Source organism: Salvelinus namaycush, chromosome 20 (genome assembly GCF_016432855.1).
Source record: "Salvelinus namaycush isolate Seneca chromosome 20, SaNama_1.0, whole genome shotgun sequence".
Taxonomy (NCBI): domain Eukaryota; kingdom Metazoa; phylum Chordata; class Actinopteri; order Salmoniformes; family Salmonidae; genus Salvelinus; species Salvelinus namaycush.
This window is the reverse complement of record NC_052326.1, coordinates 57,062,262-57,086,460: the sequence shown is the minus strand read 5'-3', so window position 1 is coordinate 57,086,460 and position 24,199 is coordinate 57,062,262. Positions and strand designations below refer to the sequence as shown.

At 45.4% G+C, this 24,199-nt stretch overlaps 2 protein-coding genes across 9 annotated transcripts in view; both read left to right on the top strand.

Annotated features, from left to right (window-relative positions):
• slmapa (sarcolemma associated protein a) overlaps window positions 1-24,199 on the top strand; it is a 156,199-nt gene that overhangs the window by 45,133 nt on the left and 86,867 nt on the right. For 7 of the 8 annotated variants that reach the window (XM_039016583.1, XM_039016584.1, XM_039016586.1 and 4 more), the window contains one exon: window positions 12,763-12,799. In XM_039016583.1, the coding sequence (XP_038872511.1) occupies window positions 12,763-12,799 (37 nt within the window). Of the gene's footprint in view, window positions 1-12,762; window positions 12,800-15,654; window positions 15,782-24,199 lie in introns of those variants that run through there. The other variant, XM_039016591.1, reaches the window with a different exon arrangement.
• On the top strand, window positions 15,790-21,514 carry LOC120065521. The gene is made up of 2 exons (XM_039016594.1): window positions 15,790-16,097; window positions 16,292-21,514. Exon 2 carries the CDS (start codon window positions 19,988-19,990, stop codon window positions 21,026-21,028), a length of 1,041 nt encoding a protein of 346 aa, XP_038872522.1. The 5' UTR covers window positions 15,790-16,097; window positions 16,292-19,987; the 3' UTR covers window positions 21,029-21,514.

The following is a 24,199-nucleotide window of genomic DNA, read 5'->3' as shown; positions in this document are numbered from 1 at the left end:
CGTTCCTCCTGAGTTGCAGTACAGATCTAGGTGGGTAGTATTCAGCAGGCGCAAAAAAGATAGAATTACTTAGTGTATCGACAACGTCCCCACAGTGACCGTAAGTACATGCCACAAAGGCTAGAGCTGCCGCTTTCAAGTCGCGGGACACTAATCTGGACGCTTGTAAGAAATCCCGCTACGACTTCCGCCGAGCTATCAAGGCGACGCGTCAATACAGGACTAACATTGAACCCTACTCCACCGACTCTGACGTTCAACGGATGTGGCAGTTCTTGCAAACTATCACGGATAGCAATAGGAAACCACAGACGCGATCTGCCGAGCGACGCGAGCCTACCAGACGAGCTAAGGCAAGCAACACTGAACCATGCATGAGAGTACCAGCTATTACGGACGACTGATTTCACTCCATGAAATGCTTTAAAAGGCTGGTCATGGCTCACATCAACACCATCATCCCAGACACCCTAGACCTACTCCAATTCGCCTACCGTCCCAACAGATCCACAGATGACACAATATTTATTGAACTCCACACTGCCCTCTCCGACCTGGACAAGAGGAAGAAAATGAGAATGCTGTTCATTGACTACAGCTCAGCATTCAACACCATAGTGCCCTCCCAAGTTAATCACCCAGCTCAGGATCCTGGGACTACTCACCTCCCCCTGCAACTGGATCCTGGACTTCCTGACGTGCCGCCCCCAGGTGGTGAGGGTAGGCAACAATGCATCCGCCATGCTGATCCTCAACACAGGGGCCCCTCAGGGGTGTGTGCTTAGTCCCTTCCTGTTCACCCACGACTGCGTGGCTGCGCAGGACTCCAACACCATGTTTGACATAACGGTGGTAGGAATGTTCACCGGCCATCGAGCAGCCTACAGGGAGATCAGAGACCTGGCATATCTATCCCGTTGTCTCGTCACTTTACCCCTACCTACAGTATACTGGTGCTAGACCAACTTCTCCCTTAATGTCTGCAAGACAAAGGAGGTGATGGTGGACTACAGGAAACGGAAGGGCAAGCACGCCCCCATCCACATTGATGGGGCGTTAGCGGAGCGGGTTGAGAGCTTCAAGAGTGGGTGGGGAGTACTGCCCAGTACATCGCTGGGGCTGAGATTCCTGCCGTCCAGGACCTCTATACCAGGCGGTGTCAGAGGAAGGGACAAAATATTGTTAGACTGTTCTCTCTGCTTCCACACGGCAAGCGGTACCGAAATTAATTTAATATTTATATATATTTTTTTATTGTGTCAAATAGCCAATTGGCAACCCATCCCTTATTGGATGAATATACACATTAACAAACATAACGATAATTCACTATGGTAATTAAATGATAACAAACTGGACCCTGAACAGCAATCCCCAAGCCATAAGTCTGCTAAATGGACCCGGACTACCTGCATTGACCCTTTCCTTTTTACTAACTCCCCTGCACTGACACTCTCTCTCTCTCTCTCTTACTCATCTATCTATCTATCTATCTATCTATATATGCAGTGTGTATATATATATATATATATTACACACACACACACACGCACACTGCTCTTTACTCACACATACTGATACTTTCACACTCACCACACACGCTCCTTTACCCCTACCTACAGTATACTGCTGCTACTGTCTATCCTTTACCCCTACCTACAGTATACTGCTGCTACTGTCTATCTATCCTTTACCCCTACCTACAGTATACTGCTGCTACTGTCTATCATCTATCCTTTACCCCTACCTACAGTATACTGCTGCTACTGTCTATCTATCCTTTACCCCTACCTACAGTATACTGCTGCTACTGTCTATCTATCCTTTACCCCTACCTACAGTATACTGCTGCTACTGTCTATCTATCCTTTACCCCTACCTACAGTATACTGCTGCTACTGTCTATCTATCCTTTACCCCTACCTACAGTATACTGCTGCTACTGTCTATCTATCCTTTACCCCTACCTACAGTATACTGCTGCTACTGTCTATCTATCCTTTACCCCTACCTACAGTATACTGCTGCTACTGTCTATCTATCCTTTACCCCTACCTACAGTATACTGCTGCTACTGTCTATCTATCCTTTACCCCTACCTACAGTATACTGCTGCTACTGTCTATCTATCCTTTACCCCTACCTACAGTATACTGCTGCTACTGTCTATTATCTATCCTTTACCCCTACCTACAGTATACTGCTGCTACTGTCTATTATCTATCCTTTACCCCTACCTACAGTATACTGCTGCTACTGTCTATCTATCCTTTACCCCTACCTACAGTATACTGCTGCTACTGTCTATCTATCCTTTACCCCTACCTACAGTATACTGCTGCTACTGTCTATTATCTATCCTTTACCCCTACCTACAGTATACTGCTGCTACTGTCTATTATCTATCCTTTACCCCTACCTACAGTATACTGCTGCTACTGTCTATCTATCCTTTACCCCTACCTACAGTATACTGCTGCTACTGTCTATTATCTATCCTTTACCCCTACCTACAGTATACTGCTGCTACTGTCTATTATCTATCCTTTACCCCTACCTACAGTATACTGCTGCTACTGTCTATCTATCCTTTACCCCTACCTACAGTATACTGCTGCTACTGTCTATCTATCCTTTACCCCTACCTACAGTATACTGCTGCTACTGTCTATCTATCCTTTACCCCTACCTACAGTATACTGCTGCTACTGTCTATCTATCCTTTACCCCTACCTACAGTATACTGCTGCTACTGTCTATTATCTATCCTTTACCCCTACCTACAGTATACTGCTGTTACTGTCTATCTATCCTTTACCCCTACCTACAGTATACTGCTGCTACTGTCTATCTATCCTTTACCCCTACCTACAGTATACTGCTGCTACTGTCTATTATCTATCCTTTACCCCTACCTACAGTATACTGCTGTTACTGTCTATTATCTATCCTTTACCCCTACCTACAGTATACTGCTGCTACTGTCTATTATCTATCCTTTACCCCTACCTACAGTATACTGCTGCTACTGTCTATTATCTATCCTTTACCCCTACCTACAGTATACTGCTGCTACTGTCTATTATCTATCCTTTACCCCTACCTACAGTATACTGCTGCTACTGTCTATCTATCCTTTACCCCTACCTACAGTATACTGCTGCTACTGTCTATTATCTATCCTTTACCCCTACCTACAGTATACTGCTGCTACTGTCTATTATCTATCCTTTACCCCTACCTACAGTATACTGCTGCTACTGTCTATCTATCCTTTACCCCTACCTACAGTATACTGCTGCTACTGTCTATCTATCCTTTACCCCTACCTACAGTATACTGCTGCTACTGTCTATCTATCCTTTACCCCTACCTACAGTATACTGCTGCTACTGTCTATTATCTATCCTTTACCCCTACCTACAGTATACTGCTGCTACTGTCTATCTATCCTTTACCCCTACCTACAGTATACTGCTGTTACTGTCTATCTATCCTTTACCCCTACCTACAGTATACTGCTGCTACTGTCTATCTATCCTTTACCCCTACCTACAGTATACTGCTGTTACTGTCTATCTATCCTTTACCCCTACCTACAGTATACTGCTGTTACTGTCTATTATCTATCCTTTACCCCTACCTACAGTATACTGCTGCTACTATCATCTATCCTTTACCCCTACCTACAGTATACTGCTGCTACTGTCTATCTATCCTTTACCCCTACCTACAGTATACTGCTGCTACTATTATCTATCCTTTACCCCTACCTACAGTATACTGCTGCTACTGTCTATCTATCCTTTACCCCTACCTACAGTATACTGCTGCTACTGTCTATCTATCCTTTACCCCTACCTACAGTATACTGCTGCTACTGTCTATCTATCCTTTACCCCTACCTACAGTATACTGCTGCTACTGTCTATCTATCCTTTACCCCTACCTACAGTATACTGCTGCTACTGTCTATCTATCCTTTACCCCTACCTACAGTATACTGCTGCTACTGTCTATCTATCCTTTACCCCTACCTACAGTATACTGCTGCTACTGTCTATCTATCCTTTACCCCTACCTACAGTATACTGCTGCTACTGTCTATCTATCCTTTACCCCTACCTACAGTATACTGCTGCTACTGTCTATCTATCCTTTACCCCTACCTACAGTATACTGCTGCTACTGTCTATCTATCCTTTACCCCTACCTACAGTATACTGCTGCTACTGTCTATCTATCCTTTACCCCTACCTACAGTATACTGCTGCTACTATCATCTATCCTTTACCCCTACCTACAGTATACTGCTGCTACTGTCTATCTATCCTTTACCCCTACCTACAGTATACTGCTGCTACTGTCTATCTATCCTTTACCCCTACCTACAGTATACTGCTGCTACTGTCTATCTATCCTTTACCCCTACCTACAGTATACTGCTGCTACTATCATCTATCCTTTACCCCTACCTACAGTATACTGCTGCTACTGTCTATCTATCCTTTACCCCTACCTACAGTATACTGCTGCTACTGTCTATTATCTATCCTTTACCCCTACCTACAGTATACTGCTGCTACTGTCTATTATCTATCCTTTACCCCTACCTACAGTATACTGCTGCTACTGTCTTATCTATCCTTTACCCCTACCTACAGTATACTGCTGCTACTGTCTATCTATCCTTTACCCCTACCTACAGTATACTGCTGCTACTGTCTATCTATCCTTTACCCCTACCTACAGTATACTGCTGCTACTGTCTATTATCTATCCTTTACCCCTACCTACAGTATACTGCTGCTACTGTCTATTATCTATCCTTTACCCCTACCTACAGTATACTGCTGTTACTGTCTATTATCTATCCTTTACCCCTACCTACAGTATACTGCTGCTACTGTCTATTATCTATCCTTTACCCCTACCTACAGTATACTGCTGCTACTGTCTATCTATCCTTTACCCCTACCTACAGTATACTGCTGCTACTGTCTATTATCTATCCTTTACCCCTACCTACAGTATACTGCTGCTACTGTCTATCTATCCTTTACCCCTACCTACAGTATACTGCTGCTACTGTCTATTATCTATCCTTTACCCCTACCTACAGTATACTGCTGCTACTGTCTATCTATCCTGTTACCTAGTCACTTTACCCCTACCTACAGTATACTGCTGTTACTGTCTATCTATCCTGTTACCTAGTCACTTTACCCCTACCTACAGTATACTGATGTTACTGTCTATCTATCCTGTTACCTAGTCACTTTACCCCTACCTACAGTATACTGCTGCTACTGTCTATCTATCCTGTTACCTAGTCACTTTACCCCTACCTACAGTATACTGCTGTTACTGTCTATCTATCCTGTTGTCTAGTCACTTTACCCCTACCTACAGTATACTGCTGCTACTGTCTATCCTGTTGTCTAGTCACTTTACCCCTACCTACAGTATACTGCTGTTACTGTCTATCTATCCTGTTGTCTAGTCACTTTACCCCTACCTACAGTATACTGCTGCTACTGTCTATCTATCCTGTTGTCTAGTCACTTTACCCCTACCTATATGTACATAGCTACCTCAATTACCTCGTACCCCTGCACATTGACTCGATAGTGATATTACCTTGTACTAGTGATATTGCCATGCTTTTAACTGGTGGTGCTCCCTGTATATAGCCATGCTTTTAACTAGTGGTGCTCCCTGTATATAGCCATGCTTTTAACTGGTGGTGCTCCCTGTATATAGCCATGTTATTACCTGGTGGTACTCCTTGTATTTAGCCATGTTATTACCTGGTGGTGCTCCCTGTATATAGCCATGTTATTAGCTGGTGGTGCTCTCTGTATATAGCCATGTTATTAGCTGGTGGTGCTCTCTGTATATAGCCATGTTATTAGCTGGTGGTGCTCTCTGTATATAGCCATGTTATTAGCTGGTGGTGCTCTCTGTATATAGCCATGTTATTAGCTGGTGGTGCTCTCTGTATATAGCCATGTTATTAGCTGGTGGTGCTCTCTGTATATAGCCATGTTATTAGCTGGTGGTGCTCTCTGTATATAGCCATGTTATTAGCTGGTGGTGCTCTCTGTATATAGCCATGTTATCAGCTGGTGGTGCTCTCTGTATATAGCCATGTTATCAGCTGGTGGTGCTCTCTGTATATAGCCATGTTATTAGCTGGTGGTGCTCTCTGTATTTAATCGTATCATTAATTTATATATTTTTATATTTAATTCTGCGTTGTTGGAAAAGGACCCGTCAGCAAGCATTTCACTGTTTGTCAACACCTGTTTTACAAAACCATGTGACAAATATAATAAGGTTTGAACGGCACCCTGTGTTACAGCGGTATAGTTTATTTGCCATGTCACAGCAGCTAGCCCAATGACCTCTGACCTCGAACAGATTTAGGGCCTATAGTTAGACCTTTGATTATAAACGGACTGTGATGGAGCGTTACACAACTGGCTTAGTCAGTAGTAGAGCTCATTGGCATTCTCTCTGCCACTAGTGTTGAGGCCTATGCCTACCCCTGGACGGTTGAGGCAGGCAGTGTGGTTTACACTACAGTTGATGGTGTGTTGTGGAGTAGGAGCAGCATCAATAGTGTCTTTTACATAATGGAGTGTTTGTCTGATTTTAAGATGTGGTTTGAGGTGTGTGTGTGTGTGTTTACCGTAGAGCTTTTGTCCTCTGATGTAATATCCACAGTAGTACATACGTTTGAGGAGCAGGAAACAACCATGTCATGTTTCTAGTAGGCTCACAATTACACTCAGTACATGGCTGCATGCACGGTGACCGACACCTGGTTCTCTACTCAGTACATGGCTGCATGCAAGGTGATCCAGACACCTGGTTCTCTACTCAGTACATGGCTGCATGTACCGTGCCACGGTGACCCAGACACCTGGTTCTCTACTCAGTACATGGCTGCATGTACCGTGCCAAGGTGACCCAGACACCTGGTTCTCTACTGAGGACATGGCTGCATGTACCGTGCCAAGGTGACCGACACCTGGTTCTCTACTCAGTACATGGCTGCATGCACGGTGCCAAGGTGACCCAGACACCTGGTTCTCTACTCAGTACATGGCTGCATGTACCGTGCCACAGTGACCCAGACACCTGGTTCTCTACTCAGTACATGGCTGCATGCACGGTGCCAAGGTGACCCAGACACCTGGTTCTCTACTCAGTACATGGCTGCATGTACCGTGCCAAGGTGACCCAGACACCTGGTTCTCTACTCAGTACATGGCTGCATGTACCGTGCCAAGGTGACCCAGACACCTGGTTCTCTACTCAGTACCTGGCTGCATGTACCGTGCCAAGGTGACCCAGACACATGGTTCTCTACTCAGTACATGGCTGCATGTACCGTGCCAAGGTGACCCAGACACATGGTTCTCTACTCAGTACATGGCTGCATGTACCGTGCCAAGGTGACCCAGACACCTGGTTCTCTACTCAGTACATGGCTGCATGCACGGTGCCAAGGTGACCCAGACACCTGGTTCTCTACTCAGTACATGGCTGCATGTACCGTGCCAAGGTGACCCAGACACCTGGTTCTCTACTCAGTACATGGCTGCATGCACGGTGCCAAGGTGACCCAGACACCTGGTTCTCTACTCAGTACATGGCTGCATGTACCGTGCCAAGGTGACCCAGACACCTGGTTCTCTACTCAGTACATGGCTGCATGCACGGTGACCCAGACACCTGGTTCTCTACTCAGTACATGGCTGCATGTACCGTGCCAAGGTGACCCAGACACCTGGTTCTCTACTCAGTACCTGGCTGCATGTACCGTGCCAAGGTGACCCAGACACCTGGTTCTCTACTCAGTACATGGCTGCATGTACCGTGCCACGGTGACCCAGACACCTGGTTCTCTACTCAGTACATGGCTGCATGCACGGTGCCAAGGTGACCCAGACACCTGGTTCTCTACTCAGTACATGGCTGCATGCACGGTGCCAAGGTGACCCAGACACCTGGTTCTCTACTCAGTACATGGCTGCATGCACGGTGCCAAGGTGACCCAGACACCTGGTTCTCTACTCAGTACCTGGCTGCATGTACCGTGCCACGGTGACCCAGACACCTGGTTCTCTACTCAGTACATGGCTGCATGTACCGTGCCAAGGTGACCCAGACACCTGGTTCTCTACTGAGGACATGGCTGCATGCACGGTGCCAAGGTGACCCAGACACCTGGTTCTCTACTCAGTACCTGGCTGCATGTACCGTGCCACGGTGACCCAGACACCTGGTTCTCTACTCAGTACATGGCTGCATGTACCGTGCCAAGGTGACCCAGACACCTGGTTCTCTACTGAGGACATGGCTGCATGCACGGTGCCAAGGTGACCCAGACACCTGGTTCTCTACTCAGTACATGGCTGCATGCACGGTGCCAAGGTGACCCAGACACCTGGTTCTCTACTCAGTGCACGGTGCCAAGGTGACCCAGACACCTGGTTCTCTACTCAGTGCACGGTGCCAAGGTGACCCAGACACCTGGTTCTCTACTCAGTACATGGCTGCATGCACGGTGCCAAGGTGACCCAGACACCTGGTTCTCTACTCAGTGCACGGTGCCAAGGTGACCCAGACACCTGGTTCTCTACTCAGTGAACGGTGCCAAGGTGACCCAGACACCTGGTTCTCTACTCAGTGCACGGTGCCAAGGTGACCCAGACACCTGGTTCTCTACTCAGTGCACGGTGCCAAGGTGACCCAGACACCTGGTTCTCTACTCAGTGCACGGTGCCAAGGTGACCCAGACACCTGGTTCTCTACTCAGTGCACGGTGCCAAGGTGACCCAGACACCTGGTTCTCTACTCAGTGCACGGTGCCAAGGTGACCCAGACATCTGGTTCTCTACTCAGTGCACGGTGCCAAGGTGACCCAGACACCTGGTTCTCTACTCAGTACATGGCTGCATGCACGGTGCCAAGGTGACCCAGACACCTGGTTCTCTACTCAGTACATGGCTGCATGCACGGTGCCAAGGTGACCCAGACACCTGGTTCTCTACTCAGTACAGGGCTGCATGTACCGTGCCAAGGTAAACCCAGACACCTGGTTCTCTACTCAGTACAGGGCTGCATGTACCGTGCCAAGGTGATCCAGACACCTGGTTCTCTACTCAGTACAGGGCTGCATGTGACCCTGCGGTGACCCAGACACCTGGTTTATTCTAATCTACATCCTAATCCGTAGTCTATATGACCAGAGAGAATGTGGTGTGGTGAAATGTATTATGAATCAAGTGTTGAATTAAATGACCCCATTTTTAGTCGACTGGTCAATGGTTGATTGGCTGATGGTCGACCCAAGGTTTCTATAGTCGAGCAATGGCAAATATATATTTAAAAAATAATTATAATATGGCACATGAGACGAATGTCTGATTCACACCTGTCTGAGTGGACTAATCCATTTAGAGGCAGCGGGGGGTGGCCCTCGTATCACCAGTTGTACATTTCACTGTTTTATTACCGTTTCAAATCTACAGTGTTTGGTTACGTTCATTTCTGTTAAAGCATTCAATATATTATTACAGTCTTGTCGTTGTAGGAGTGGACGCGTTTGCAGAGAGCACAACCGTAGTCTACACTTGGTTTGTTTTAATTATATTTTATGATTTGTCAATTTTGTTTGGAGCCGCTCCTGTCAGTATAGCAGTAGGACTAGTCTACCTGGCCTGAGTGCAAATGTTGGCCTATAAATGTACCCATTTTGGGGATTTGACACTATTTAATGTTGTCTTAACTCACTTATATAATGTTGCGTGTTTGCTAGCACGATTGGGCTGGACCAAGTTAATGGTTGATACAACGTTTCAAGGTCCTTGCAGACAGGCCATGCTTAGCCAATGTGATTTACAGGATACTTATTTTCATCAGGATATTTTCTACCTGCAGGCTGCAATGTTTTTATATATTGGCTTTATTGTAGGCTATTTTTACATATTGGCAATAGTTACTTTTAGATTTGTATCATTTTCATTTAGAATTTTTAGTAACCACATTTATTTTGAGATATGAATACTTTATTAAATGAAACTGTTCCATGAAAATGTCCACATGAAAATCCTAACTGGCACACAGATCAGTAAAAATGGTAGGATAACTTGGCACTGGAGAAGGTTGCCGACCGCTAACAGCAGCGGGTGGAAGGGGTTCGCAATCAGTTTTTTTGTCTTTTTCTATTTAGGCTATATTGAGCTCTGGCTCCCTCCTTTTTAGTAATTCGTGTCTTCAATTTTAATCACAGTGCTTAAAGCATCAGACAAGCTCAGTAGCGAACATATAGTTGTTTTTATTCAAACATAGGGTGTCTCTATATGGGAAAAATACACCTATTTAAAATTTTGGACCAACCGATATTCTTTTGTCGAAAACAGCCCTAGAATGAATGAATAATTTTCTCTGAATCACTAGGCCAGACATACTCAACTGGCGAGCCGCTGTCTGAATCCAGACCCAATACGTACCGCGGGTACTGAATAATTTATTTTGTTAACTCTTTTTTTCTTTTTCGGGCTTTCAACTTATTGCTGCTGAGTTGTCTCAGTAGAATGGATCCACAAGGTGCAATATTGTGTTTAGTGCACGGGCATTTGTCCTAATGTCGTTCACTGACAGACCTTAGAACTATTTATAGTAACTGAGCTTTAAAATGTTAAATGTCCTCTGCCAGCAAGGGGTGTGAAGAGTTTGGGGTCGTGATTGGAGGGGGGGGGGGGGGGGGTTACTACACCGATAAATCAGTCACCTTTGCCTTCTAGGAAATTTGTGTGCGCTGACCTTCCCAAATAGTCCCTGAGTACTGCTGCTACGGCTGTGCGCTGCGGTCACTGGCACTGCACCAACAATACCCACACACCCTAGGGTTGGTTGTATCCAGATTTTCATACCGTTTCTGTACCATACCGGGGTATACGGTAGAGGGCTGCATTTCCGCGGGTCCCGACACAGATCATTTGCGGCAAGTCTGACATTTTTCATGCTGTGAGCAGGCGGTCAGAAGGACAACCTGAGATTTTAAAATATTTTTTGTTGTCCCCGTAGATTATTTGGAAACGGACATCTTTCTGCTTTGTATGCGTTAGCCTAGACCTACCCTAGGCATACTCATTGGCTGATATAGCCCAGGAATACAGATAGCTTAATATAATGGGCCACGTGAGAATCTCTGATAATTTAACCTATTCAGTTATTTTTGCGCATTTGATATTTGCCTTTATGGCGCAACATTGCTGGGACAATCAAATCAAATCAAGTTTATTTTATATAGCCCTTCGTACATCAGCTAATATCTCGAAGTGCTGTACAGAAACCCAGCCTAAAACCCCCAAACAGCAAGCAATGCAAGTGTAGAAGCACGGTGGCTAGGAAAAACTCCCTAGATAGGCCAAAACCTAGGAAGAAACCTAGAGAGGAACCAGGCTATGAGGGGTGGCCAGTCCTCTTCTGGCTGTGCCGGGTGGAGATTATAACAGAACATGGCCAAGATGTTCAAAATGTTCATAAGTGACAAGCATGGTCAAATAATAATCAGGAATAAATGTCAGTTGGCTTTTCATAGCCGATCATTAAGAGTTGAAAACAGCAGATCTGGGACAGGTAGGGGTTCCATAACCGCAGGCAGAACAGTTGAAACTGGAATAGCAACAATGGCTCCCAAGTAAGCTTTGTCACATGCGCCAAAAATAACATAGTGGGACTGTGGTTGGGGCCAGTTCGTGCACTAGTGGGCGGGAGTCTGACAAAGCCCAGCGGGTGCAGTATGGAAAGCTGCGGGAATATGGGTTGAGCAAATCAGTCCTGCGCAGACATCTAGTATACCATATTACCGGAAGTTCACACAATTACGCACATAACACTTTAGGCAACAGGGATTGAATGTCTCTGCTGTAAACCAAGAAGTTTGATCTTGACATTTAGTTTGATCTTGACCCGGCCTCCCGGGTGGCGCAGTGGTCTAGGGCACTGCATCGCAGTGGCGCAGTGCTAGCTGCGCCACCAGAGTCTCTGGGTTCACGCCCAGGCTCTGTCGCAGCCGGCCGCAACCGGGAGGTCTGTGGGACGACGCACAATTGGCATAGCGTCGTCCGGGTTAGGGAGGGTTTGGCCGGTAGGGATATCCTTGTCTCAGTATGTAAAAATGTAATAAAATGTATGCACTCTACTGTAAGTCGCTCTGGATAAGAGCGTCTGCTAAATGACGTAAATGTAAATTTAGCCAGCATGTTAGCAAACCAAATGTATAGCTGGATCCCTGAGCTGGATATCATTTATTTGAAACATCTTAGATTTCTTATAGTTATAAGCAGTGGCGTAGCACGGACCCCCCCCCCCAGCCGCCATGAGGCCAAAATATATGCATTATGTATGTGTGTGTATATATGTGTGTGTGTGTATATGTGTGTGTGTATATATGTGTGTGTATATATGTGTGTGACCACGTTTAAAAGTCTTACCGTGTGTATTTCGAAATACCCCGGCCTACGGTATAAACAGTACATAGCCCAAATACACACTGTTACTGTGCTGACTAATGTCAATCATTCACAGCACAAAGGTCATCAACTTCCTGCTCTATTTACCTGTTCTGTTCTCCCATTTGGACTGTCAACATTTTTAAAAATAGTTTAACTATTTTATTGACTGTTGTATAAACCTCGCTCTGAACTGAACTCTGACTCCTGACCTCTGTCCTCTCCACAGTGTCATCCAAGCACCTTTACCACTTCCTGTTGATAAGGTAAGGGTTGCTATGCATTCTTCTGTGTGTATGTATGGGGGGGGGGTGCAATTAGGGTTAGAATTGGGGTAAGTGGTTAGGGTTACGGCATGCTTCCCAACAGAACAGTTCATGCTCATACACTACATAGCCAATAGTATATGCACTAGAGGTGGACCGATTTAATCGGAATGGACGATTAATTAGGGCCGATTACATTGCACTCCACGAGGAGACTGCGTGGCAGGCTGACTACCTGTTATGCGAGTGCAACAAGGAGCCAAGGTAAGGTGCTAGCAAACATTAAACTTATCTTAGAAAAAAACAATCAATCTTAACATCATCACTAGTTAACTACACATGGTTGATGATATTACTTGTTTATCTAGCTTGTCCTGCGTTACATATAATCAATGCGGTGCCTGTTAATTTATCATTGAATCACAGCCTACTTCGCCAAACGGTGGATGATTTAACAAGCGCATTCGTGAAAAAAGCACTGTGTACTTAAACATCAATGACTTTCTTAAAATCAATACACAGAAGTATATATTTTTTTAAACCTGCATATTTAGTTAAAAGAAATTCATGTTAGCAGGCAATATTAAACTAGGGAAATTGTGTCACTTCTCTTGCGTTCATTGCACGCAGAGTCAGGGTATATGCAACAGTTTTGGCCGCCTGGCTCGTTGCGGACTAATTTGCCAGAATTTTACGTAATTATGACATAACATTAGATGAAATACGGAACGGTTCCGAATTTCCCTGAAAGAATAAACGTTTTGTTCTCAATTATAGTGTCCGGTTTTAACCTTAATGACCATAGGCTCGTATTTCAGTGTGTTTATTATATTATAATTTAAGTCTATGATTTGATAGAGCAGTCTGACTGAGCGGTGGTAGGCAGCAGCAGGCTCGTAAGCATTCATTCAAACAGCACTTTACTGCGTTGGCCAGCAGCTCTTCGCAATGGCTGTTTATAACTTCAAGCCTATCAACTCCCGAGATTAGGCTGGCAATACTAAAGTACCTATTAGAACATCCAATAGTCAAAGGTCTATGAAATACAAATGGTATAGAGAGAAATAGTCCTATAATTCCTTTAACAACAACCTAAAACTTCTTACCTGGGAATATTGAAGACTCCTGTTAAAAGGAACCACCAGCTTTAATATGTTCTGATGATCTGAGCAAGGAACTTAAATGTTAGCTTTTTTACATGGCACATATTGCACTTTACTTTCTTCTCCAACACTTTGTTTTGGAGTATCATGGTTTCATTCAACATGTTTCATTATTTATTTGAGACTAAATTGATTTTATTGATATATTAAGTTAAAATAAAATAAGTGTTCATTGTTCATTCAGTATTGTTGTAATTGTCATTATTACAAATATATATATAAAAATTGGCCGATTTTATAATAAAAAATAAAAATAAAAATATGCCCCCCAAGCATTCCAAAATCATCAGCATTAACATTATCGAGTTGGTCCCCCTTTTACCTCTATAACAGCCTCCACTCTTCTGGGAAGGCTTTCCACTAGATGTTGGAACATTGCTGTGGGGACTTGCTTCCATTCAGTTACGAGCGTTAGTGAGGGTTGGGCGATTAGGTCTGGCTCGCAGTCGGCGTTCCAATTCATCCACAATCTCAACATACCATTTCTGTATGGACCACGCATTGTGCACGGGGGCATTGTCATGCTGAAACAGGCAAGGGCCTTCCCCAAACTGTTGCCACAAAGTTGGAAGTACAGAATCGTCTAGAATGTCATTGTATGCTGTAGCGTTAAGATTTCCCTTCGCTGGAACTAAGGGGCCCGAACCATGAAAAACAGCCCCAGACCATTATACCTCCTCCACCAAACTTTAAAGTTAGTATTATGCATTCGGCAGGTAGCGTTCTCCTGGCTTCCGCCAATCCCGTATTTGTTTGTCGGACTGCCAGATGGTGAAGCATGATTCATCACTCCAAAGAACACATTTCCACTGCTCTGAGTCCAATGGCGGGCTTGGCGAGCTTTCCAATGGCGAGCTTTACACAATTCCAGCCGACGCTTGGCATTGCGCATGGTGTTAGCCTTGTGTGCGGCTGCTCGGACGTGGAAAACAATGTCATGAAGCTCCCGACGAACAGTTCTTGTGCTGATGTTGCTTCCAGAGGCAGTTAGGAGCTCGGTAGTGAGTGTTGCAACCGAGGACAGACAATTTTTATGTGGACACCCCTCCAATTCATGGAGGGAAATTGCAGAGACGCTGGAGTCTGACCCAACCACTTGTTCAAAGAAGTGGGGTAGGTTTCGCGAACAGTTCGACAAGGCAAGAAAAGAAACAAGGGCCTCAGTGAAGACTCCAGAAATGTTGCTGCTGGCTTGTTCAGCACATGAAGCATGGGAAGACTGAAAGCAACATGCAGTCTTCACCAAAGGATGGGGTATGTTGTATTTTCTATTTTAGTCGACAAAAAGTAGCCATGTTTTGCTAACTATAGCTAGCGCTAGCTACTTTGCTGGCTAGCTAGCCTAGCAGCATACTCGTGCAGAGCAAGCAACCAAATAAACTTAAGATCTTTACAACTTTTGATCAAACATTTTGTCAGAAAGAATCATAAGCTTCCCACGTTGGTTACACCAAAGTCGAAGTTTGGTTTCAAGATCCAGCTAGTCAAAATGTTGCAACCGTTGGCGCAGAGTTGAGTACAATAGCTTGGCCAGGCCTACTCAACTCTGCTCAAACGGTTGCAACTTTAAATAGTCTATTGTAGTCTCAGTTAATGATATTCCATGTTCATTGATCGGTTTGCACATGTGTAATAAATAGCCATCTGCTTTGTTTATTTTTCAAGGCACAAACAGGTGAATGGAGACCACACCTGGTTTTGTTCTCTGCCCCCCAAGCACTACCTCTGCCACCCAGCACTGCCTGTTCAACAGCCCCCAAGTCCATCTCTCACACTGAGCTGCAGTGCAGAATTGGAAACAATCTCCATGTAGAACCTGGTAAGTTCTATCCTGGGCCCACCTCCAAGACCTAGTCCACTGGCTTGCTCCTCACCCACGCCACAGAGCAGCAGCAGTAGAAACAGGGCTGTGAGCTCCTCAGCGATGCCACAGAGCAGCAGAAGTAGTATCAGCAGGGCTGTGAGCTCCTCAGCGATGCCACGGAGCAGTAGTAGTAGCAGGACTGTGAGAAGGGAGGAAAGAGCTGCAGACTCAGCCCTTGACACATCACTGGCAAAGACAGTGCAAATTATTTGAAGACAGATCTCAAAATCTGAAGAACGTCACGCACCGGAGCCACCAGCTTATCCCTGAGGTAAATAAATACAAATAATTTCCCTCTCCTCTACTCTGATCCCCTTTCCTCTCTTATGTTGTCCCCCCTACTCTCCTCGCCATGTACACTGTTCCCCAGACACTCCTAATCCCCCCCCCCCCTCTACTCCTCACCATGTACACTTGTTCCCCAGACACTCCTAATGTCTCCCCCTCTTCTCCTCCTCTCCACAGGGCCCTGGCACCTATAGCTGATTTCATGGATGAACTCTCGCCAAAACACCAGAGGAAATCTATCAACATCTGCATGAGATTGTGCATGACTACAAGTAGAGGACATGGTTAGAATGACTGGGACCATGAGACCGTGCATGACTTCAAGTAGAGGACATGGTTAGAATGACTGGGACCCTGAGACCGTGCTTGACTTCAAGAAGAGGACATGGTTAGAATGACTGGGACCATGAGACCGTGCATGACTTCTAGTAGAGGACATGGTTAGAATGACTGGGACCATGAGACCGTGCATGACTTCTAGTAGAGGAAATGGTTCGAATGACTGGGACCATGAGACCGTGCATGACTTCTAGTAGAGGACATGGTTCGAATGACTGGGACCATGAGACCGTGCATGACTTCAAGAAGAGGACATGGTTCGAATGACTGGGACCATGTGACCGTGCATGACTTCTAGTAGAGGACATGGTTAGAATGACTGGGACCATGAGACCGTGCATGACTTCAAGAAGAGGACATGGTTCGAATGACTGGGACCATGAGATCGTGCATGACTTCTAGTAGAGGACATGGTTCCGAACGACTGGGGACCCTGAGACCGTGCATGACTTCAAGAAGAGGACATGGTTCGAACTACTGGGACCCTGAGACCGTGCATGACTTCTAGTAGAGGACATGGTTAGAATGACTGGGACCATGAGACCGTGCATGACTTCAAGTAGAGGACATGGTTAGAATGACTGGGACCATGAGACCGTGCATGACTTCAAGAAGAGGACATGGTTCCGAACGACTGGGGACCCTGAGACCGTGCATGACTTCTAGTAGAGGACATGGTTAGAATGACTGGGAGCATGAGACCGTGCTTGACTACAAGTAGAGGACATGGTTAGAATGACTGGGACCATGAGACCGTGCATGACTTCAAGTAGAGGACATGGTTAGAATGACTGGGACCATGAGACCGTGCATGACTTCAAGAAGAGGACATGGTTCGAATGACTGGGACCATGAGACCGTGCATGACTTCTAGTAGAGGACATGGTTCGAATGACTGGGACCATGAGACCGTGCATGACTTCAAGAAGAGGACATGGTTCGAATGACTGGGACCATGAGACCGTGCATGACTTCAAGAAGAGGACATGGTTCGAATGACTGGGACCATGAGACCGTGCATGACTTCTAGTAGAGGACATGGTTAGAATGACTGGGACCATGAGACCGTGCATGACTTCAAGAAGAGGACATGGTTCGAATGACTGGGACCATGAGATCGTGCATGACTTCTAGTAGAGGACATGGTTCCGAACGACTGGGGACCCTGAGACCGTGCATGACTTCAAGAAGAGGACATGGTTTGAACTACTGGGACCCTGAGACCGTGCATGACTTCAAGTAGAGGACATGGTTAGAATGACTGGGACCATGAGACCGTGCATGACTTCAAGTAGAGGACATGGTTAGAATGACTGGGACCATGAGACCGTGCATGACTTCTAGTAGAGGACATGGTTCGAATGACTGGGACCATGAGACCGTGCTTGACTTCAAGTAGAGGACATGGTTCGAATGACTGGGACCATGAGACCGTGCATGACTTCAAGAAGAGGACATGGTTCGAATGACTGGGACCATGAGATCGTGCATGACTTCTAGTAGAGGACATGGTTCCGAACGACTGGGGACCCTGAGACCGTGCATGACTTCAAGAAGAGGACATGGTTCGAACTACTGGGACCCTGAGACCGTGCATGACTTCAAGTAGAGGACATGGTTAGAATGACTGGGAGCATGAGACCGTGCATGACTTCTAGTAGAGGACATGGTTCCGAACGACTGGGGACCCTGAGACCGTGCATGACTTCTAGTAGAGGAAATGGTTCGAACGACTGGGGACCCTGAGACCGTGCATGACTTCTAGTAGAGGAAATGGTTAGAACGACTGGGGACCCTGAGACCGTGCATGACTTCTAGTAGAGGACATGGTTCCGAACTACTGGGACCCTGAGACCGTGCATGACTTCTAGTAGAGGACATGGTTCCGAACGACTGGGGACCCTGAGACCGTGCATGACTTCTAGTAGAGGACATGGTTCCGAACTACTGGGACCATGAGACCGTGCATGACTTCTAGTAGAGGACATGGTTCCGAACGACTGGGGACCCTGAGACCGTGCATGACTTCTAGTAGAGGAAATGGTTCGAACTACTGGGGACCCTGAGACCGTGCATGACTTCTAGTAGAGGAAATGGTTAGAACGACTGGGGACCCTGAGACCGTGCATGACTTCTAGTAGAGGACATGGTTCCGAACTACTGGGACCCTGAGACCGTGCATGACTTCAAGAAGAGGACATGGTTCCGAACTACTGGGACCATGAGACCGTGCATGACTTCTAGTAGAGGACATGGTTCCGAACGACTGGGGACCCTGAGACCGTGCATGACTTCTAGTAGAGGAAATGGTTCGAACTACTGGGGACCCTGAGACCGTGCATGACTTCTAGTAGAGGAAATGGTTAGAACGACTGGGGACCCTGAGACCGTGCATGACTTCTAGTAGAGGACATGGTTCCGAACTACTGGGACCCTGAGACCGTGCATGACTTCAAGAAGAGGACATGGTTCCGAACTACTGGGACCATGAGACCGTGCATGACTTCTAGTAGAGGACATGGTTAGAATGACTGGGACCATGAGACCGTGCATGACTTCAAGAAGAGGACATGGTTCCGAACTACTGGGACCATGAGACCGTGCATGACTTCTAGTAGAGGAAATGGTTCGAACTACTGGGACCACAGTGAAATCAACAACTTGTTCTGTTGTTCAGACATCTCAGGAGTCAGACGCTGTTTTACTATTGTTCCCAACATATTTCTATTCCTCAGTAATATTTGTATCTACACTGAAACTTTGACACTTGTTGTTGTTTACATGTCTGGTCATAAGCAGACAAGGTTGTATTGCGTTTTACTTTCAGAAGCCAGAAAAAATATGTATTTTTGTCTGCTGAAAAAGCTCTGTTGGCATTTCTTCGCAATACAAGGTGTTTGAATGCATTCTATTTAAACATCAGGTGCTGACAACTTACCGAAGAGCTGCGAGCCACTGACTGATAATGTAGAGAAGAGCTGCGAGCCACTGACTGATAATGTAGAGAAGAGCTGCGAGCCACTGACTGATAACGTAGAGAAGAGCTGCGAGCCACTGACTGATAATGTAGAGAAGAGCTGCGAGCCACTGACTGATAATGTAGAGAAGAGCTGCGAGCCACTGACTGATAATGTACAGAAGAGCTGCGAGCCACCGACTGATAACGTACAGAAGAGCTGCGAGCCACTGACTGATAATGTAGAGAAGAGCTGCGAGCCACTGACTGATAACGTACAGAAGAGCTGCGAGCCACAGACTGATAATGTAGAGAAGAGCTGCGAGCCACCGACTGATAATGTAGAGAAGAGCGGTGAGCCACTGACTGATAATGTACAGAAGAGCTGCGAGCCACTGACTGATAATGTAGAGAAGATCTGTGAGCCACTGACTGATAATGTACAGAAGCGTTGCGAACCACTGACTGATAATGTAGAGAAGAGCTGCGAGCCACTGACTGATAATGTAGAGAAGAGCTGCGAGCCACAGACTAATAACGTAGAGAAGAGCTGCGAGCCACAGACTAATAACGTAAAAATGAGCTGCGAGCCACTGACTGATAATGTAGAGAAGAGCTGCGAGCCACTGACTGATAATGTAGAGAAGAGCTGCGAGCCACAGACTAATAACGTAGAGAAGAGCTGCGAGCCACAGACTAATAATGTAGAGAAGAGCTGCGAGCCACAGACTAATAACGTAGAGAAGAGCTGCGAGCCACAGACTAATAACGTAGAGAAGAGCTGCGAGCCACAGACTAATAATGTAGAGAAGAGCTGCGAGCCACAGACTAATAACGTAGAGAAGAGCTGCGAGCCACAGACTAATAACGTAGAGAAGAGCTGCGAGCCACAGACTAATAATGTAGAGAAGAGCTGCGAGCCACAGACTAATAACGTAGAGAAGAGCTGCGAGCCACAGACTAATAACGTAGAGAAGAGCTGCGAGCCACAGACTAATAACGTAGAGAAGAGCTGCGAGCCACAGACTAATAACGTAGAGAAGAGCTGCGAGCCACAGACTAATAACGTAGAGAAGAGCTGCGAGCCACAGACTAATAACGTAGAGAAGAGCTGCGAGCCACAGACTAATAATGTAGAGAAGAGCTGCGAGCCACAGACTAATAATGTAGAGAAGAGCTGTGAGCCACAGACTAATAACGTAGAGAAGAGCTGCGAGCCACTGACTGATAATGTAGAGAAGAGCTGCGAGCCACAGACTAATAACGTAGAGAAGAGCTGCGAGCCACAGACTAATAACGTAGAGAAGAGCTGCGAGCCACAGACTAATAATGTAGAGAAGAGCTGCGAGCCACAGACTAATAATGTAGAGAAGAGCTGTGAGCCACAGACTAATAATGTAGAGAAGAGCTGCGAGCCACAGACTAATAACGTAGAGAAGAGCTGCGAGCCACAGACTAATAATGTAGAGAAGAGCTGTGAGCCACAGACTAATAACGTAGAGAAGAGCTGCGAGCCACAGACTAATAATGTAGAGAAGAGCTGCGAGCCACAGACTAATAATGTAGAGAAGAGCTGTGAGCCACAGGCTTTCTTCTACTGGTGGTGTAGTTCAATCTAAATTACTGAGACGCCATAGAATCAGGTTTAATTTTATTAACAAGATTTAAAATTCTATATTTTTAGTTCAAAGTACTTTGGTTTACAGTGCACACAAAGAACTGAGTCTGTCCAAGTGTGTGAGCAGTCCAAAAATCTGACTGGTTGGCTTTGGGCTGAGCTGTCCTCTCCTAACCATGTGTTCCTTCCATGGCACATGTCTGGGGAGGGGGGGAGTCCTTTAAACTTGTTTTGTAATGAGTAAGCCTTTTCTCCCTGGCTCTCTTGTTACATTACAGCTTTATTCTAAAGTGGATTAAATAAAAACATCTCACCAATCTACACACAATACCCCATAAAGACACCACAATACCCCATAATGACAAAGCAAAAACAGGTTTTTAGAATTATTTTAGAAATCTATTTAAAAAAGACATACCTTATTTACATAAGTATTGAAATTGAGCTCAGGTGCATCCTGTTTCCATTGATCATCCTTGAGATGTTTCTACAACTTGATTGGAGTCCACCTGTGTTGAATTCAATTGATTGGACATGATTTGGAAAGACACACACCTGTCTATATAAGGTCCCACAGTTGACAGTGCATGTCAGAGCAAAAACCAAGCCATGAGGTCAAAGGAATTGTCCGTATGAGCTCCGATACAGGATTGTGTCGAGGCACAGATCTGGCGACGGGTACCAAATAATGTCTGCAGCAATGAAGAACCCCAAGAACACAGTGGCCTCCATCATTCTGAAATAGTTGAAGTTTGAACCACTAAGAGACTGCGTAGTGTGGCCAGGTCTAGGAAATCTGGGGAGAAGGGCTTTTGTCAAGGAGGTGACCAAGAACCCGATGGTCACACTGACAGAGCTCTAAAGTTCTTCCAGAAGGACAAACATCTCGGCATCAATCCACCAATCACTTCGTAGTGGCCAGACGGAAGCCACTCCTCAGTAAAAGGCACATGACAGCCCACTTGGGGTTTGCCAAAAGGCACCTTTATAAAATGTATTTAACTAGGCATGTCAGTTAAGAAGAAATTCTTATTTTACGACCACCTATCCCGGCCAAACCCTCCCCTAACCCGGATGACGATGGGCCAATTGTGCGGCGCCCTATCACGGCCGGATGTGATACAGCCCGGGATCGAACCAGGCTTTGTAGTTATGCCTCTAGCACTGAGATTCAGTGCCTTAGACCGCTGCGCCACTCGGAACCCCTGAAGAGTCTCAGAACATGAGAAAAAGGATTCTCTGGTCTGATGAAACCAAGATTAAACTCTTTGGCCTGAATGCCAAGAGTCACGTCTGGAGGAAACCTGGCACCATCCCTACGGTGAAGCATGGTGGTGGCAGCATCATGCTGTGGGGATGTTTTTCAGTGGCAGGGACTGGGAGACTAGTCCGGATCGAGGCAAAGATGAACGGAGCAAAGTACAGAGATCCTTGATGGAAACGTGCTCAGCCTGGGGCGAAGGTTCGCCTTCCAACAGGACAACGACCCTAAGCACACAGCCAAGACAATGCAGGAGTGGCTTCGGGACAAGTCTCTGAATATCCTTGAGTGGCCCAGCCAGAGCCCGGACAAACATCTCTGGAGAGACCTGAAAATAGCTGTGCAGTGACGCTCCCCATCCAACCAGACAGAGGTTGAGAGGATCTGCAGAAAAAAATGGGAGAAACTTCCCAAATACAGGTGTGCCAAGCTTGTACCGTCATACCCAAGAAGACTTGAGGCTGTAATCACTGCCAAAGGTGCTTCAACAAAGTACTGAGTAAAGGGTCTGAATACTTATGTAAATGTGATATTTACGTTTAAATTTTTTATAGATCAGTAAATATACTTTCCGAAGGCACTGTAGTAAAACTAGTCAACACCTCATTTACATAATATAGTAAAACTAGTCAACACCTCATTTACATCACATAGTAAGACTGGTCAACACCTCATTTACATCACATAGTAAGACTGGTCAACACCTCATTTACATCACATAGTAAGACTGGTCAACACCTCATTTACATCACATAGTAAGACTGGTCAACACCTCATTTACATGACATAGTAAGACTGGTCAACACCTCATTTACATCACATAGTAAGACTGGTCAACACCTCATTTACATAATATAGTTAGACTGGTCATAACACTTCATTTACATCACATAGTAAGACTGGTCATAACACCTCATTTACATCACATAGTAAGACTGGTCATAACACCTCATTTACATCACATAGTAAGACTGGTCATAACACCTCATTTACATCACATAGTAAGACTGGTCAACACCTCATTTACATAATATAGTTAGACTGGTCATAACACCTCATTTACATCACATAGTAAGACTGGTCATAACACCTCATTTACATCACATAGTAAGACTGGTCAACACCTCATTTACATCACATAGTAAGACTGGTCAACACCTCATTTACATCACATAGTACGACTGGTCATAACACCTCATTTACATCACATAGTAAGACTGGTCAACACCTCATTTACATCACATAGTACGACTGGTCATAACACCTCATTTACATCACATAGTAAGACTGGTCAACACCTCATTTACATAATATAGTTAGACTGGTCATAACACCTCATTTACATCACATAGTAAGACTGGTCAACACCTCATTTACATCACATAGTAAGACTGGTCAACACCTCATTTACATCACATAGTACGACTGGTCATAACACCTCATTTACATCACATAGTAAGACTGGTCAACACCTCATTTACATAATATAGTTAGACTGGTCATAACACCTCATTTACATCACATAGTAAGACTGGTCAACACCTCATTTACATCACATAGTAAGACTGGTCAACACCTCATTTACATCACATAGTAAGACTGGTCAACACCTCATTTACATCACATAGTAAGACTGGTCAACACCTCATTTACATCACATAGTAAGACTGGTCAACACCTCATTTACATCACATAGTAAGACTGGTCAACACCTCATTTACATCACATAGTAAGACTGGTCAACACCTCATTTACATCACATAGTAAGACTGGTCAACACCTCATTTACATAATATAGTTAGACTGGTCATAACACCTCATTTACATCACATAGTAAGACTGGTCATAACACCTCATTTACATCACATAGTAAGACTGGTCAACACCCCATTTACATAATATAGTTAGACT